General features: G+C 33.8%; 3 protein-coding genes across 3 annotated transcripts; 1 reads left to right on the forward strand and 2 right to left on the reverse strand.

The window, feature by feature from the left end:
• Nucleotides 1-1,250: 1,250 nt before the first annotated feature.
• LOC142542360 (T-complex protein 1 subunit delta) lies at nt 1,251-3,164 on the forward strand. The gene has a single exon (XM_075648960.1). It carries the CDS (start codon nt 1,341-1,343, stop codon nt 2,934-2,936), a length of 1,596 nt encoding a protein of 531 aa, XP_075505075.1. The 5' UTR covers nt 1,251-1,340; the 3' UTR covers nt 2,937-3,164.
• Nucleotides 3,165-5,311: 2,147 nt separating this feature from the next.
• LOC142541407 (alpha-1,3-arabinosyltransferase XAT2-like) lies at nt 5,312-7,733 on the reverse strand. Its single transcript, XM_075647941.1, is given in 5 exon segments — nt 5,312-6,133; nt 6,135-6,511; nt 6,871-6,963; nt 7,046-7,138; nt 7,417-7,733. Coding segments are annotated over 5 exon segments (1,512 nt in total). The 5' UTR covers nt 7,574-7,733; the 3' UTR covers nt 5,312-5,341.
• A 2,781-nt stretch (nt 7,734-10,514) lies between these two features.
• Nucleotides 10,515-14,192, reverse strand: LOC142542361 (cyclin-dependent kinase D-1-like). The gene is made up of 8 exons (XM_075648961.1): nt 13,883-14,192; nt 13,329-13,627; nt 13,141-13,249; nt 12,845-12,970; nt 12,106-12,341; nt 11,729-12,043; nt 10,950-11,077; nt 10,515-10,847 (listed from the first exon to the last, which is right to left on the reverse strand). The coding sequence occupies exons 1-7, from the start codon at nt 13,991-13,993 to the stop codon at nt 11,014-11,016; spliced, it is 1,260 nt and encodes a 419-aa protein (XP_075505076.1). The 5' UTR covers nt 13,994-14,192; the 3' UTR covers nt 10,515-10,847; nt 10,950-11,013.
• Between the last annotated feature and the right edge of the window lie 4,910 nt (nt 14,193-19,102).

Consider the following 19,102-nt stretch of genomic DNA (forward strand, 5'->3'; position numbering starts at 1 on the left):
TTGTATCATCGTTGAAATTATTATGAATTGGTTGATCCTCTGATGGTGCTATTGCAGCATAGCCAGTTGCTATGGAACCTTTAAATATATTTTCCAATAAATCTAAATTCTTGGGTCCCCTCAATCTAAACTTTGCATACTCGGGATTTTCATGTAATTTGCAACGTAACAAAAAATAAATAAAAATAATTGATTAAAAATTTAAAATGTAGTATATAAATTATGTACCTTAATCTTATCCTCCCACCAACTATTATCAGCTTGCACGGTCATCTTGTTATGATCCCAACCAAGGCCAGTCTCATTATTTCCAATAAGTTGTGCCCACAGTGCAAAATATTTTCTCATAGAATCTCATTTATTTTTGAATTGTTTTTTATTCAAAGAAAGTCCCGTTCTCTCATGAAATTTTGAAACTAAATTTGTGTACCCCGTTTTGTTTAAATGTTTGGTAGGCTTATTGCCGGATTCAATTTCTTCCTCACAAATTTTTAAGAATATTTCGGTATTCTGATCAGTCCAATCCGCCTTATTATTCCCATCAGCAACAAATCCAGGTTCAACAGTCTCAATCGTATATCTATGTAATTGACTTGGATTTGATAATCGTCGTTTAGAAGCTAACTTCGAATACATTCTATATTCAAAAAATAAAACATAAAAAAACAATAGATTATCTAATTCACAATATCATAAATGAAAAAGTAATACAAACAAGGATTAAATAATATTACAGTAATATTATGGTATATAACATATTTTAATTAATATAATATTATATACGTAGTACACAAGAATTGATGAATATTATATACGTAGTTGCAAAAAATGGAATAAGCAAATACTTTCCCCTTCCTGACTTCCTGGATTTATCGGATCATTGACCAAATTGTAACATAATTATCTAATTCACAATACGTAATACAGACGTAAATGAATAGGGAGTGTAGATTCTGTAGCAAAAAGAAAGCAGAAAAAAATGAACGAACAAAAACCTCGACGGAAAAAAAAAAAATTGTGTCTTGTAGAAGAATGGAGAAAAGATTGAGAGGAGGCTACTGATAGATGTTTTTTTTAAGGTTATTAAAAAAGCTAGTGAAAAAAGCTCTAAAATAGGGCTTTTAAAAAAGCTCTAATTTCAACTTAAATAAGTATTTTTTTAAGCATTAGAAGCCCACTCAAACAAATTAAAAATTAAAAAAACACACATTTTTAATTGTAGTTTTTTATACCAAACGGGCTCAATTGTCCACTCGATTAATTCGTGTAAACGTTCTAAAAATTTCTCTCTCTCTCTAGGGTTTTACACTGCACTGTTCGTATTTCGGATCCAACCAAAGATGGCGGCACCCGTGGTATCGAAGCCGAAGACGGAGACATTCGTAGACAACAAGCGGAAAGATGACATCCGCATGGCCAACATCGCGGCGGCTCAGTCCGTCGCTAACGCCGTTCGCACCAGTCTCGGTCCCAAGGGCATGGATAAGATGATTTCCACTTCCACCGGCGAAGTCATCATCACCAATGATGGCGCCACCATCCTCAACAAGATGGAGGTCCTCCAACCTGCTGCAAAGTTTCTCGTCGAGCTGTCCAAGTCTCAGGATGTTGTCGCTGGTGATGGAACCACTACCGTCGTTGTTATCGCTGGTTCTCTACTCAAATCGTCACTTTCCCTTCTCACGTCCGGCATTCACCCAACTGTCATATCCGACGCCCTAAATAAGGCTTCGATTAAGGCTGTCGAGATTTTGTCTGCAATGGCTGTGCCTATTGAGCTAACTGATCGTGATTCCTTGGTTAAATCGGCCTCCACATCGTTAAATTCAAAGGTGGTTTCACAGTATTCCACACTTTTAGCCCCTCTAGCTGTTGATGCCGTGCTTTTTGTGGTGGACCCTGAGAAGCCGGATCTGGTTGATCTGAGAGATATAAAGATTGTGAAGAAACTCGGGGGCACCGTTGATGACACTGAGTTGGTGAAAGGGTTGGTTTTCGATAAGAAGGTTAGTCACGCTGCCGGTGGATTGACGAGGGTGGAGAATGCAAAGATTGGGGTGATACAGTTTCAGATTTCTCCCCCCAAAACTGATATTGAGCAGAGCATTGTGGTGTCTGACTACACACAAATGGATCGGATTTTGAAGGAGGAGAGAAACTATATTTTAAGCATGATAAAGAAAATTAAAGCCACCGGATGTAACGTATTGTTGATTCAGAAGAGTATTTTGAGGGATGCTGTTACAGACTTGTCGTTGCATTACTTGGCAAAGGCAAAGATTTTGGTTATTAAGGATGTGGAGAGGGATGAGATAGAGTTTATTACCAAGACACTGAATTGCTTGCCTATTTCCAACATTGAGCATTTTCGTACAGAGAAGTTGGGGTTTGCTGATTTGGTGGAGGAGGTATCATTGGGAGATGGCGGGAAGCTAGTGAAGATTACAGGGATTAAGGAAATGGGGAGGACTACAAGTGTTCTGGTCCGTGGATCAAATCAATTGGTGCTTGATGAGGCCGAGAGAAGTTTGCATGATGCTCTGTGTGTTGTGAGGTGTTTGGTGAACAAAAAGTTTTTGATTGCCGGAGGTGGAGCTCCTGAGATTGAGCTATCAAGGCAATTGGGTGCATGGGCGAAGGTGCTACATGGAATGGAAGGGTACTGTGTGAAAGCTTTCGCTGAAGCTCTCGAGGTTATTCCTTACACTTTGGCTGAGAATGCAGGGTTAAACCCGATTGCTATTGTGACTGAGCTAAGGAATAGGCACGCACAGGGAGAGATAAATGCAGGTATCAATGTGAGGAAGGGGCAGATCACTAACATTTTGGAGGAGAATGTGGTGCAGCCTCTCTTGGTGAGCACAAGTGCAATTTCATTGGCCGCAGAGTGTGTTCGTATGATCTTGAAGATTGATGACATAGTTACTGTGAGGTAGAGTTGATCGGTGCCTCAAAAATATTTTGGTCATCTAGAAAACTGTTTTTATGATACTATTGTTACATTTATGTGTGCTTGTTATTCGGTTTAGTGTATTTTTGGTTGTTTTGAATTAGAACTGTCCCTTTCTTTTCACAGTGATTGGTATCTTTTTGTTATTCGGAATTGTTATGGCTTAACCAACAACACATGTAGTCTCTATGAAGTTTTACAGGTTAACAGCTTATCTTAAAAGCACAAGCATTTTTTGCCCTTGTGATGACCACACATCCTCAACAAAGTTTCTTTATATAAATTAACTGGACAAACAGATAAATTCCTCATTCTTGTTCTCGACCCAAACTATGGCAAGTTTTAGAATCGAAAATTCTAAGCCAGACGTGGATGATGGTTCATATAACGGCAGCATTCATTTCATTTGAAGTTCGTAATTATGCAGCTCATTTTCATTGTTATGACCTTTTTTACGGATTAAAGGCTCCTGGAAACGTGTAATGTTTCTAAATCGCCGAACAGTTCAAACATTCCAGTAAAGATACACATGTTAAGATATTTGATGCTAAGGTTGTCTGAGAACAGTTGAATTTGTGTTCCGTGAAATTGACCTTGTAGTTTTTTAGCAAATCACCATGTGTTGATGACTGAAGAATGTTATGGAATATCAGCTTCACCAGGGCACTCTTGGCCTCTGTTGTTACTCTGTAGCAGATGTTTTGTCAATGTTTCATCATTATGTTGGATTTTAATATTTGTCTCTGCTGCTGCTTTATCCCATAAGACTATATTGAGGCCAATCATAATGAGGACAGCTCCAATGACCCTGCAGTTAGGAAAATTCATTTGAGTTTTGGGGAAGTATTCCAAGTTATTTTGGTGATTGTAGACATTCTATCTTTTTCCTTCAATGTCTTGACATATCCAGAGTATAATTGGTCGCCAAGAATTACAAATGCCATGCCAGCGACCAAAACTGTTTGAGCTGGCTGGAAACTTGCAACAAAAACTGGACCTTCTTTCTGAATAAACCAGGTCTTTGGAGATATAACTCCCTGCAAGTACAGTAGAAGAATGATGTTGATAGTTCTCTAAAATTAGTAGTTCAAACAATAAGTGTATAGGGTTTGAAGTTTTACTGCATAGAGGATAGTGAAAATTTCTTCATCAGATTGGATTTGCCAATGTTTTGGATGTATATTTAGTTAATTTGTTATTGCCTTATCTAAGAAATATGACATTCAAGTCATTTTGCAGTCAAGCATGTTGCAGAGTGCAGATATAATGTAATCCTCCACATGGTTGAATAACATGATTCTTTTAGTTATCTTTTTTCATAATAACGACATACTTTATTTTTTGTTGAATTCTTCCTTAAAGTTCCATCTTGCATGTATCTGCAAGGTGTAGATTTAAATCTAATATGATTGGGTGCATAAAAGTTGAACATCGTTAGGGGGACAAAACAGGGGTGGTCCATGTTAGGCAGTGGTCAAGGATAGGGACGAAATTTTATTTTAATTATTTTGGAACCGATCACTCATTAGATAGCTTCGATGATTGAAAACCAAATCTGTCCAGCAAAGGGAGTCAGGAGTACTTGCATGACAACCAATGTAACACTCCACTTTTTGGTGCACTAGTTAGTGTGTTCGGAGACTGTATATTTGTTTTGAGGGTTATTTTTTGAGACAAAATAAGGTTTTATAGATAGAAATGTTGATTTGGCATCATGGAGTTATTAGAATTTGACCTGTACATTAGTTTACATGCTAATTATTTTCACTGGTATTGTGGTGTGATGTCCTTGAAGTGAGCGGCTTTAGATAGTTCATTCCGAAGCAGACATGACCTCCTGTGTGACGAGATAATTATCCACTGCAGTCGGGTCGATTATGTGTTGTGTACCTCTTGAAGGTCAGAACCCTTCTACCCGTATTCTGTTCCACCCGTATATAATGAACTCTTCTACTCGTATTCTGTTTCACCGTATCGTCGTATATTTATCCTATTATCTGGAGCACTGACTATGTGAACTAGATTAAGAAATATTTGAACTATTATATGAACTCTTCTACCCGTATTCTGTTCCACCCGTATATCATTGATCATGTATGATCATTGTTACACATTTTACTGTCGTGGTACATGACTGTTGGGGATTTTATCACCCCTCGGCCCTCGATGGCTCGATCAAGACTGCTTTTTAGCTGGGAAAGGGGGATATATGCAATGCAGGCGGATAGGTCTCATGTTTGTAAATACACTCACTAACAAAATGTATCTCTCCCACATCGAATATTTTGACCTATTGAAGAAAAATGGTAAAGTTTGTAGAAACTTAAATGGTGAAACCGAACTTGAGACGAGAATAGAAATATTTAAAAAATAATAAATATAAATATGAACTTAATGACGCAAAAGCTTTAAAGCCTTAGCTAGTGTGTCTTTAAATCTGTGTACATCAATAGTAACATTCTGATTATCCAAGTAAATGGTTTTAAGCCCTTCCCATCCGTTTCTATGGAAAGACAAAGGATCCCTCAAAACTGGATGATCCTTTCCATATTTTTCGCTCAAAGAGCTCTCATTCTCTCTTATCTTGTAATTCAAATACTTAATATTCATATCACCAGAAGGGTTTTCGAAATCGAGCTTTGCGAATCTGTCGATACCCCCTAAGGGAACTATTTGAATCAACACTGCGTTATCCGGCAGGAAAACCATGTTAGTTAGCCCCGCCCCATGGATCCCCACCAGTACATCACAGGAATTTACAACTTGCGCAAATCTTGACATGTTACTAGCCGAGGTTGCCTCTGCTAAGACCACCTCATATCCGAGCTTTCGTGCCACACCTGTGATTTCACCTTCGTTTGTTAAGATTCGAGTTCTTTTCCTCGTTATGACCATTAAACGAGGTCTTGTCCCGTCTCTAGCATTTAATCTGATCGCGCTTTTCCTTTCCAGGGAGAACGTTTTTCGTAGGAGTCGCCTGAAATTTCCCATTGAGGGCTCATTTGACTTCCCGAGAACCGGTTTTATTCTAAGCTCTTGGTTATATATGAGACCGGCGACAAGTTTATCATAGCAATGCACTTGTTTTTCTTTGTCAATAGCGACTATTTCATGCACAGTTAGTTTTTCAAGCAATCCTTGGAACTTTGCCACCCAAAATGACTTGTAATCGCTGGCGAGAAAACTGAACGTCCCTCTTGAAACGGTAGGAGGTTGAGTATAACGGAGTTATCAGATCCGCAAAGTCGTGAAAATAGTTTCCAGAGAAACCCCCTAACGAGAAAAGCATGGCAGGAAGGGTGTGGTTTTGTGTACATTTCGGGACGTTTACATCTTCGTCTGATACCCATTTTACAGTCCAATGTTTTACATATGGAACGCCTTTTCTGGGATAAGGTTGCATAGTCCAAGAATTTGTTGTATTTGGTGTGTTTGAAGGAGGTGTTACCAAATATATTGTGGTGGAATTGGGTTGAATTCTAATGTCCCCTTCCATCTCACAATAATCTGCCATCGTCTCTTGTACTCTGCATATAGGTTCCACTTTCTTTGTTTCTTTCTCTGCAAAATCAAGAGCCCATAGATGACGTAAATGTAAATCACATAATACATGACAAAATGTGTTTCATGTAACTAAACTTAAATTATATATATATATATATATATATATATAATTTGAAATAGAAATATGGAGAGTTGAATATTTATTATTTCAAGCCATATCGTTTTTTTTAAGTATTCCAAGTGATTGAAAACTAGAGAATGCATTTTCAGTACATACGTACCCGTTTGTCGGATCAAACAGCTAAAGTAAGTGAATCAAAACTCAAAATAGGCAAAATTAATTAATAAACCAAGAGAGTATTTTTCCCCCGTATGCCAAGTGATTGAAAACTAAATAATGCATTTTCAGTACATACCTGTTTGTTGGGAGATAATGGCGCTTGTGTTCATGATTTGGACTATATTTTCGTTAGTCCCGATGGATGTCCGGGAATTTGAATCATTGTTAACTGTAGTAATAAAGGTCAAAAATTATAAAATGACTTCCAATCAGATGAAAAAAATTGTCGTGTAAATATAGGTAAATCTTACCTATTGGCTTGGAGGATTTACCCTTTTCAATATCTATTAAAATAAAGTCTTCTGCAGCATTTACGGACACATCCAAGTCAACACCATCACCAACTGCAACAGTTCGTAAAATCAAGATTAATGTCAAAGTAACGAGAGAGGTTAAGCGTGAAAACCAGAAAACAATGTAAAAATATGGATGAGGGGCCAAAATTTGAGGTTAAACAAGGGTTGGCCCAGAGAAAAGATGGAGAAAAAAGTGATGATTTAATATAAACATATTTGAATGGTCGAAACCTATACTTTTTCTAAAATTTATGACAAAACTTTTCACGAATAGCAATTAAGCTAATTCAACGACACGACAATGCAGGGAAGTATAGAAGACTAACTCATTGGCAAGGGATGCATGCGATTCTTGAAAGTTGAACAAATGCTCAATGCGAAAACCAAGCACAAAATTAGCGCAGAAAACCCAAGTCTCTTGCGTTCATGTTGGCTAAAACTTTTTGATAATATTGGATCATACATTTTTGCTCGAACATGCATGGATCGGAGTTGCTAATGCACACTTCCACGTTCGAGCATGAAGAATAAAGTGACACTCAAAAAGTCAGAAGAACACGAACAAGGCTGGCCAGAAGCTGTATGCATTATCATTTATTGAATAAATTTCATGCTACACTGATTCGTCATGAAGAGAATGTGATCTAATAATTTATAACTAATCTCACAGTTTGTTGGTGGAATAATGTATGAAAACTTGTAGCTTTTAATAATAGATTATAATTTAAATCAATTAAACTATGCGATTACAGTTCAAATGTTATGTTTCAGTTGACGTGACAAATATTTTTGCAAATCACAATATTTAATAATCATGTTAATTTTTTTTACTTTTAACTATAGATTGAACATCGATCTTTAATTGTGTTGTATCAAAGCTTATAATTATTAAAGAAATTAAAAATCAAATATTTGATTCTTATCTAAAAATATTTAAACTAAACATCAATTTACACATGATGTATACATGGAAAGATGCAATTTTTTTTTTTTCGATTTTGATTTTCTAAGTTGTTAAATTTTAGTTTTATTCCACTATTTTTTTTTCTTGGCGATTGTAGGCTTTTTTTATGTGTAGCTGATGTGTCACCAATGTGACACTGATGTGTATAGTGTAACATAACGCTTCAGATGAAAAATAAGTAAAATTGTAAAAAAATTGAAAAGATATATAATAAGATTGAAATTCAATAATAATCAAAATCGCAAAAAGAAAAACATTAAATACCAAAAACTCAATTTTCCATACATATGTGTGTGTAAAATCAACGAGAGCAATCAGCGCCAGCGCTTATAAGACCCAACAACTAATAATTAGCTATATTAGTGCGATGAAATTCATCATATTGCTTTCTTTTTCATTTTCCTTTTTTCTTTTTTTTTAAATAATACTCATGCGAGTGGCGGTACCGAATGATATTATTTAATTTAATAGTTTACTCATTTGAAAGGAGTAATTCAACTAATGGTATTGAAAAAAGCGTGAAATTAAAGATTTCGAAGATTTATCGTGACAATTATGATTAGAAAGTCTAAATAGATGGGTCAAAAATGGTAGCTGGTGAGACAGTGTATATATATATATATATATATATATATATATATATATATATATATATGTGTGTGTGTGTGTGTGTGTGTGTGTGTGTGGGGGGGGGGGGAATTAAAATGTGTGACTCTTTCTTGTGCAATTGCATCTTAATTTTTAAATTATATAATTTTTGTCGACATTATGAAATCTCTTAATAATGAATTTAACCACCTCCTGTCGGTTGATAGAAAGATGGAGAAATAAGTAGGGGAATAATCAAGTATTTGCTGGTGCGGGAATGACATGAATTAGTCGGTCATATATCGGCGTTGAGTTATTTTTAGATAACATTTTTGTTTAATTTATTATTAGTATTTATGTACGACCGAATGCTCGTCGTTTCACCAAAAACTATACACGTCGGAAGTAGGTTTTCAAGTGGATTTATTCACCAAGTTCGATCAAAAATTTTAAATGATTTAGAGTAAATATATACTCTATATTCGGTCCATCAGCTTACATTATCATGCAACGATTACATTTGTTTTTTTGTTAACACTTGCGGGTGTAATGTTCAAAATAATTTGTTTAATGATAATCTCACATATTTTTATTAATAAGACGAGTTAATATTGTTTATATTTATAATAAAAACTAATATTTTTTATGTATGATTCAAAAAAAATACATATCTCATAAAATTAATCCGTAAAATCGTTTGATAACAATTTTTGTGTTGTGTAATTGACCCCTAATTGTGCAATTTATTAGAATTGGTTAATGGGCCATAATATATGAAAGAAATTCAAGGAGTTGTTAAAACTATTATAAATTAATGGAATCTGCACCTAATGGACACGATGATCTTGGTCTCAATGATTACTGCATTCAATGTGGCGATGACTTGTAGAAAATAAGATCTTAATTTTGAATGAAATTTTGATCTAATTATAACAATCCACAAAAACAAAAATTTGTGTGAGACGATCTCATGAGTCGTATTTTGTGAGATGGATCTCTTATTTGAGTCATCGATGAAAAATTATTATTTTTTATGTTAAGAGTATTACTTTTTATTATGAATATTGGTATGGTTGACCGTTTCACAGATAAATATTCGTGAGACCGTCTCACAAGAGACCTACTCATCCACAAACTAAAAAAAGTCTTGTTGAACATGTTCAATGTGCACTGAAAATATTTATATATTATTTTCCACACATATCTTATATTATGTTTCTATCTATTTTATCTATAAGAAGAGATTAATTTGATTTATTCAACAGAGGATTTTAAAGTAAAATTTTTCCTTAAGAAAGAGTCAAAGTAGTTTTTATTTTTGAATCTTTGATTAAATAGAAGTTAGTAGAAACATTAAATTTTAATTTTGTTCTTCTGTGCATAAATCCATAATTTCCAGTTCTGTCGACAAAATTGAAGAGACTTTTAAAAGCTCTTGTAAACATTCAAAATATATTTAAAAAAGATAAATAAATTTTTAAAACTAATTTTAGCAAAATATAGTCTAAATTTTATCTTTGCCTTTACCTGATATCGACTAAAAAATTATTATCCATCTCGGAATTACTGTCTTGTTCAGGCAAAGAAGGCCGAAGAGAGAGTCCACGAGTCGACCGTTCCCGTGGATATGTCATGAAGATATGGTTTGCGACTTGCTTAATGGAATCCAGAATAGAGTGAAAGATCAAATTAACAAAATTTGGGAACTTGAACATTTGCTCATTTAAAACTGGTAAAATAACATTATATTAATCAACACCAAAACGGCCACATTACAATCCATACTCAAAATTTACCAAAACTTATTCCAGATAAAAATGTCAATCCAGAGTACATCAAAAGGCCAGTTAACACAACATTCTTGAAACTAAATGGATACAATGTCAAATCTTGATGCAAGTTTCTGCGGATAAAATCCCCTCAACTAAAGCATAGGAAGCTTCATCTTAAAAAACAATAATGAAAACGTTGCCTCAAACAATATTGGATCTCTTTTTACATCTCAAATACATGTGTACTTGACTTTTTATATTCAATACCAAAATTCAAGTTTCAAATCATGTATAAATGATCAAATATAGCTCTTGCTGCTCTACTGTGCACATTCTGAGTTCATGAGAGACGCCAAATACAATTGTAATAATTCTGAATCAAATAACGACTTCATTCTTCACATCTTAAGTTTTGTTGCTCTGATAGACATTACTGGTAATAGACAAAGAAGAACGAACAATTTAACAATGAAACAGATAATCAAAATATGAAATGAAGCTAAAAGAAAATTTGTGTTAGAGATCCAGCACAAACCTCTGGTAGCAGACAGGATTGATTTGTCCACAAAAACTTAAAAAGCCAGATATTTGTCCATAAATTATTCTTCTCCAGGTAATTGAAATTCAAGATCAAGTTTCATCTTCAGATGTGATCTGTCAGCGCTGAAATAAGACCCCCAAATGGCAAAGGGGTTCAGAACGTAGAAAAGTAGTACCATGAGAGATTCTGATTACGAACCATAATGAAAATGAAAAGGGGACCAAAAAACTCACACGCAAAAACTTTTGACAGCTGGAGTTTTTTCAATATAAAATTATATTTCTCTAAGTTATAGGATATAAGAGCGCTTTTAATCAACCATAGAAAGTCGAAAGGCCACTGATCAACTGTAAATTTAAGAAGAATCCATTCCCGACAATAATTTTTGTAATTTCTTTATAGGGGTGCATCCTCCAGAAAAACCAAGATATTGATTCAGTCTTCTCGCTGACATTTTAGCCTGATGTAACTCAGGCCCTAGCCACCATTTCATTACATACAAAACCACATGGCAAACGGCATATTCTAACTGCAGGTTAGATAATTCCAATAATCTCCCTCCAAATAAAAAATAAACATAAAGGGGTGTCAATGAGAAATTTTTTCTCTAGTTAAGAATATTTCTCCTTAAGAAGCAGCAGAAGGATGAGAATTAGCTAACAATTCTACCATGCTAGTTTATTCAACAGATAAATTAAGGTCAACTGTTCACAAGTGTTAGCTGGCATATTCAGAAATCCAAGGTTACTGGATGTGAACAGGATAATACATACATGTTAATAGTTGGTCTATTAAGTGGCCTCATTCCAAAAACTGAGAAATCTAGCGATGTTGGAGCCTGTCTGCTCCTCTCTCCATCTGTCGGTCTTATCTCATTACCATGAACATCCATTTTATCCACGTGGTGAGCATTTAGATCAAATCCCTCACGATGAGGCATCACTCTTCTAACTTTTCTTGGAGGAGACAATACAGTTGGACCCTCCTGGGCATTGAAGTCTGAAACCTTAGGATTGACTGACTCCCTCTTTGGTGGAGGCCTTGGGAGCAAAGCAGGTTCTGTAGGTGGAGGAATGGAAGAAAAATACCTATAGAACAGAAAATCAGTCCAATGGCTGCAAGGTAACCATGAAAAACTTTAATTACATACCGATGCTCCAGCGCATGTTGTGCTGAAATCCTTGATTTTGGATCGTATGTAAACATCTTAGATAAAAGATCCAAGGTGTCATCACTAGCCATGGGAAATAATGTACGCAACGGTTGGCCAGGAACAAATTGATATTCCACGTAATCAGGAAGATATACCATATCTTGCCACTGAGATGGCTTTGGTGTTCCAAAAGCGGCAAAAATCTTTCCCAGTTGATCAATATCACTATTTCCCTACATTAACTCATTTTGACCCATAATTTAACCACTAAAACAAGTAAAAAGTCCAAAGGGACAGCATCTTTGCAAACTATGAGCATGAGAATGTTTCCCAGCAAATAAATCATAGTTAGCTTAAAAGAATAAAGGAGGTGAGCAGCTTTTGTTAACAGTAGATGATATCAAGCACAGGTGGTCGCATCAGTAACACTAAACTGCAACATCGCTTTCACAAAAGATCTCCATTGATGATTATGATTAATTGCCCACAAGCTATAAACATACAAAATCAAAGCTTTCAAACACTCAAACACAATAACCGATATAGATCTACATATCTACCTCGTTTGTGAATTCATAGGTATCAATGATTTCAAATTGTTTTAACAGCCTCACATAACAAGGGCGATCAACAACACTCAAAACTCACATTCATAACAATAGTCACCAAGAAAGTAAAGCAGTAATCGCTGTCAACAGGTTAGTTGATATATAACCACAAGGGTAGCAAGAGTCACCTGCAGAAATGGTCGACGTAAGAGTAGTTCAGCAAAAATACAAGCTGCAGCCCATACATCTACCCCTGGACCATATTGTTTAGCACCAAACAACAGCTCAGGTGCTCTGTACCATCTAGCAAAAACCTATGATTGCACAGAATTTAAAGGCTTCTGTAAATGGTTGATTTAAAAGATACTAGTTTAAGAACAAACTTAAGACACATGGATTTCTGCACATGCCACTTTCAGTTAATCTAAAACGTGATGGCCTTCAACTTCCTATCTCAGGATGGAGTAGTCAGACTTGGGCATACCTGGTGAGTGAATCTCCGATCAGGGCTCCCAAATAAACGAGCTAGACCAAAATCAGCAAGTTTAAGCTGTCCACGGGATCCTATAAGCAAGTTGTTGGGTTTCATGTCCCTGCTCAAATTAATAGAAAAGGCTCAAAAATCCTGAGCAAGTTGAAGAATCCGAACAAATGCATGGAACATCAATGCACCTATGCAGGACCCATTTCCTATGGCAAAACGCAAGTCCCTTCAAGGTCATCTGAATGTATGACTTTATATCAGCTGGGGAAAGAACTATATTCCTATCCCGGATAACGGCCTCTAAATCTGTCTCCATGAACTCAAACACGAGATGCAAGTTCCCCTTATGGGGGAAGGTGTCAATTAACTCGATAATATTTTCATCCTTAAGCTCCTTGAGCAATTTAATTTCTCTCAATGCGGTAAAATTCACCCCCTCCTTCTGCTTCCCCAGTCGAATCTTCTTAATAGCGACTGTCTGCCCTGTCTGCACAAAGCCAAAAACTTGAATCAATTTGCTGCGTCACATTTGAGCTGATCTATCCAATATCAGTAGAAAGTACTTCTGAAGTAACGAATCGAAATTACTTCTCCCAACCAACATTATAATCAAGCATTCAAAACAAGGCACTCCGAGAAGACCCAAAATATAGCTAAAACCCTAGAGCACTGTGCACAACTTTAAAAAGAAAAAAAGAAAAAAGAAAAAGGAGGATAGCACATAGGATAATAGACTCCTTACCTTGGTATCGATGGCTTTGAAAACGACACCGTATGTACCTTCGCCGAGGACCTCCCGCTTCAGGTAACGATCGGCAACTTTCTTGCTAATTAACTGCTCCACTTCTGCCATTTCTCCTCTGAATCTCTCGTTTCAGGTGACGCTTCTGGCCCAATTACACCAAAATTTGGACGAGTCTTGAAAATTTAACCTTAATACCACAATTCTGTAAACTCATTATTCTAGCCAAGATTGTTTAGGACAAACGAGCTTCATTTGTCCGCAGCCACCTCCGACTTCCGATGGCCACAGGACGAGGATTATTTATTTATATATATTTATATATGTAAATAACTAAATACTGACGTTCTCCGCTTAGACGAGCTCTTTTTTAAAAAAAAAATAAATTGATTTTTTTAAAAAATATATTAAAGTATTTTTTTATTGATAATTGATTAAAACAATTATTTAAATAGTATAGATTTGTATTATTTATAGTGTTTTATATTTTGTATTATTTATAGTGTTTTTTGTTTAAACTTTTTTTTAAATATAATTTGTTTAACTTTTAAATATAATATAATCAATATTTTATGCAACCCTAAATAAAACTGCTTTAATTCATCTCGGCCCAGCCTGAAAAATCTGATCCAATAAAATGTGAACAATGGAGCCCAACTTTGTTAAGCAAACCCATTGTAGTGTTTTTGCGTTTATATATATATATATATACTTTTCGACTTATATAATATGATATTTGAAAACCCTACACCACATTTGGTATGTCTTTCCAAAATTAATTTTCCTCCCAAAAACAATAAAAATACACAATTTGTTTGTATTTTGTTCATTAACGTTCTTTAGTGCATTTAATTTTTAATAATTTGTATAAATGAGACTTGTTTGATAAAAATATAGCACGATTTGAAACACCAAACATAGCAGATGATTTCGTCCTCATTTGTAATCTTTTCTCAAATTTTTTTGAACACCTATCAAAGAATTATTAATAGGTTTTAATTCAACATCTTCTCACTTTCAATAAACTTCGTGTTTGATTAATATTTTAGTGAAATATAATCATAAGTCTAGATTGTATATTTAATTTGGAAGTTGATGGAGATAAAAACATATAAACGTAATGAGTATAAAACGATGGTGAATAGTATACTTATTGGTAGGAAAAATAAATAACAAGTGATTGTGTTTTATACTAACCATTAAATATGTAGAGTATGACTTTCATATAGTTCTACAGTAGTGGTTGATAAACAATATCGAAGAAACAAGGATAACAAGAAAGAGAGTCAAAATACATATAAAAACTCATATGAGAAGGTCTCACGGATCAATTTCATGAGACATATCTCCTATTTGACTAACTCATTTAAAAAATTATTTTGCATACTAAAAATAGTATTTTTTTTATTATAAATATAAAAAAAATTAATCCAAAATATATATATGATATTATCTTACAAGATATTTTTACACGAAGGAAAGATAGGTAAAAGAATATGACAAAAACTTGTGTGAGACGATCTCGTGGTTCGTATTTTGTGAGATGAATCTCTTATTTGAGTTATCCATGAAAAAATATTACTTTTTATGCTAATAGTATTACTTTTTAGTGTGAACAGAGTATTACTTTTTATTATGAATATCGATAGAGTTGATTCATTTTACGTATAAATATCCGTGAGATATACTCAATCAATATAAACAAGATATGTAATGATAAAATATTCATTCTTAGCGGTCCTAAGAGCAACGTTTCGTTTCCCAGAAACGAGGTAATCCCTCCCTGTTTACCCAGCAAATGAACTGGATTCAATGATAGAGTTGGAGAGGTCATTCAAAGAAAGTACATATATATACAGTATTTTGTAATAATGCAGTATTTATTATTCACAACTATTCCCTGCAGTCAAACGTAACATTGAATTCCCTCAAAACAAAAAAACAAAAAAACAAAAAAAAAATTTAAAATGTCCCTTCTCTTGTTGTAAATGTAGCTATGTTAACCATATCTATCTATGCAAGATAATTTTTGAATAAAAACTCTCTTTATATGTATATATATATATATATATATATATATATATAATTTCTTTAGGTGTATTTGGTAAACAATGTAACGAAAACATTATTTGAATTTATAATTAAGTATACACAAAAACTGTTGTTGGATGGTTTCATTGGTCAATTTTGTGATATATATATTATCTTTGGGTCTCGATAATTTATATATATATATATCAAAATTATTATTTTTATTGTAAATATGAGTAGAATTGACTGAGTCTCATGAATAAAGATAAATGAAACTGTTTTTCTTGAAAATAAAAGCCCTTGAGTCTATATATTTGAAAGTTCTAGCTCTTTAATCAAAAAATAAAAAAATAAAACATTTTTTTTAAAATTTGACTCATACATTAAAATTTTCAGGTACGACGTCAAACGACTCACATGTTATTTGTGACACCTTATCGAACAATATGAAACATGAGACGTGGTTCACATTTCAAGCTCGGATGAACACTTTGTCAAGACAATGATCGACCCATTCGTTTATTGAAAAAATTAAGATTGTTGTAAGCAACTCCACCCATTTTTTTTTCAAATAGTGTTTATTAGATTAAATATTTATCGTTCTCTCCTAGGGTTTACGGCCTATGCGCTGTCTATAAACTGTTAAACAGGGGCAGTAGAGGTTGGTCAGATTTCTTTCTTTCGTCTGCAGAAGTGTATATCTCAGGTCACGTAGAGTTCTTTAGATTCAGCCGTATAATATTTTTTCTTCCTACTATCTCTTGCTTTCATTTCCATGGCTTAGATCTGGAAGAAGATCTTCTCTGTATTCACGCCAAATCAGCGAGTTGATTTCTTGTTCATACGGGCGATTAATTTCTAGCTTCGACCCTTGATTTCTTCAACAATAATTCATACTTGGGTTCCATATTCTTGAAAATATTTAGTAACAGGATTTTTTTCCATCTGTGCGTTTCCATGTCCATATTTCTTTCAAGATTATTAGTGTAAAAGCGTGGAGCTCCTTGAAGTCCAAAAGAGGATATTATTGGGAAGATTAAGCTGCTGATCTATGGATCCCTCAGCCCTATCCATGTTAGGGTTTTAATTGGATGGATTTGTGGTTTCCATATACCAGGAGCTTGAATTCAACCCAATATTTACACCTTCTTTGGATTGAAGGGAGCTCTACACTTTTGCCTTGCTTAAACACACTGACATATACACACAATATTTAGTCAACCATTGATCTTCTGTTATTTTTTTAGTTTACTTTCTTGGATTTTTGTTCAAGTCTTGCTCTACGAGATAACAGATTTATCTATTGTTACCGGTGATCTCGATATATTCAATGTTAAAGCTTCTTTTTTCAAGATTATCCGCGTGAAATTTTATCTTATCTCCAACTGTATCTGCATGGAAACTCAGACTCCTGTAAATTTGTGAATCCACCTCTAGGTTTACTTTACTATTTTTGGTTGCTGGGGAAGTCATCGATGCTGACAAATGAGCTTTGTTTAACCCAGTTTGGAGGTATATTATTTACTTTATTTATTGTTTCTCTTGGAGTTTTGTTCTTATTTTTACAGGGATCACAATGGAAAATACTCTTGCCGTAATGTAACAGATGGGAAGAGGCCGAATTATATTATTAATTTACTCAAAATTAGCTTGGGTGGGATTCGTGGGAAATTAATTATTCATGATATATATCTGGTGTTAATTTTCAGTTCATATTGTAATTTTCTTTTTAGATTTTGTAATGAATGAGAACTCATTTTCATATCTAAAATATCTATCAATCTATATTTTATTTATTTTTTTATTTGAAGAACCAAATTATACTTTTATATTATAACTGTATATAGGAGAAATTTGATAAAATGTCTCTCAAATTATACTTTATAATAGTATTACCGTGAAAAGGAGGAAATTTGACAATTTAAGACATGGCCCATTCACAATACGACTTACCTTTATTATTATTTGTTTCCTTCGTCTTTTTGACGAGTTTTTTTTTTTTTTTTAATGTGCGTTGATGCCTCTGCATTTCAAAATTATCAGATATTTTCTGTAAAATATATAAATAAATATATATATTTATATTCAAAATTATCAGATATCTTCTGTAAAATATATATAAAGTTCTTTTTATATGTCGACCAGTCACAAACTATCAGAATTATTTTATTTTTTATTTTTTCATATGAAGAGATATTAAATGTAAAAACATATTTATTTATTTATCATATAAGTTTTAAGCTTAAAAATTTGTGTGAGACGGTCTCACGGGTCGTATTTTGTGAGAGATATCTGAAATTTGTTTGTATTGATGACTTTTACCAATAAGAATATTCATATATATGTGTGAAAAAACAAATAAACAAACAAACATATTTATTCGAGACCAGAGCGGAAGCATATTAAATTTTCAGAATTTTAGGATATTGTTATTTCATTGTATTTTCAATTAGCATCAATTCTCTAAAACTGTGTAAAAAAAAAATTATTTAATCGAAGTCTCTCACGTTAAGTGTATAGAGACTCTGTATATTTTTGGTATAGTTTTAAATATTATTGGAAAACAAAAACGTTACTCCCAATGACAATTTAATGTTGCTTGGCAAACACTAAGAGCAGATTTTCAACGATAGGTTTCTAATATTATGGCTACTCTACTTTCAGATGCAACCATTTTCTTGCTACTTTTTAAGCCCAAGTTTTAGTCTTTTCCACCTCCTATCCTATTTTGCTATCTCCCTCAAAAGAGTAAATATTTATATAATTGGTGATTTTACACTCAAACAGTTTGATGCAAATCATAAAAGGGTAAATCTCCATTAAAAAATAAAATAAAAAAAATTACTTTTGCCCGAAAGATCTGGTACTTAGCTAATGGGTAACTGACACTTTTTAGTCTTTTTAGGTTAATAAATTTTGGCACCATTCCCCCAACAATACTTTGATATCGCCCTGGTCCCTTGGTAAATGATGTGTAGTCATTTTCTCTCAAATTTCCTGTCATTACTTCTAGGTGTTTGGTAGAAATTAAACATTGATATGGGCATCTTCTTTCAATTTCGGTTAGTGTAATTTTCAGTTAACGTAATTATTTCTTTAGTTAATATAATATATTATAATTTTCAATCATGTAATCGTTGAAAACTAGTCGTTGCATAAGAATAACAGTATATATAGAGATTTTGTGTT

The sequence above is a fragment of the Primulina tabacum genome, chromosome 4 (assembly GCF_025594145.1).
Source record: "Primulina tabacum isolate GXHZ01 chromosome 4, ASM2559414v2, whole genome shotgun sequence".
Classification (NCBI taxonomy): Eukaryota; Viridiplantae; Streptophyta; class Magnoliopsida; order Lamiales; family Gesneriaceae; genus Primulina; species Primulina tabacum.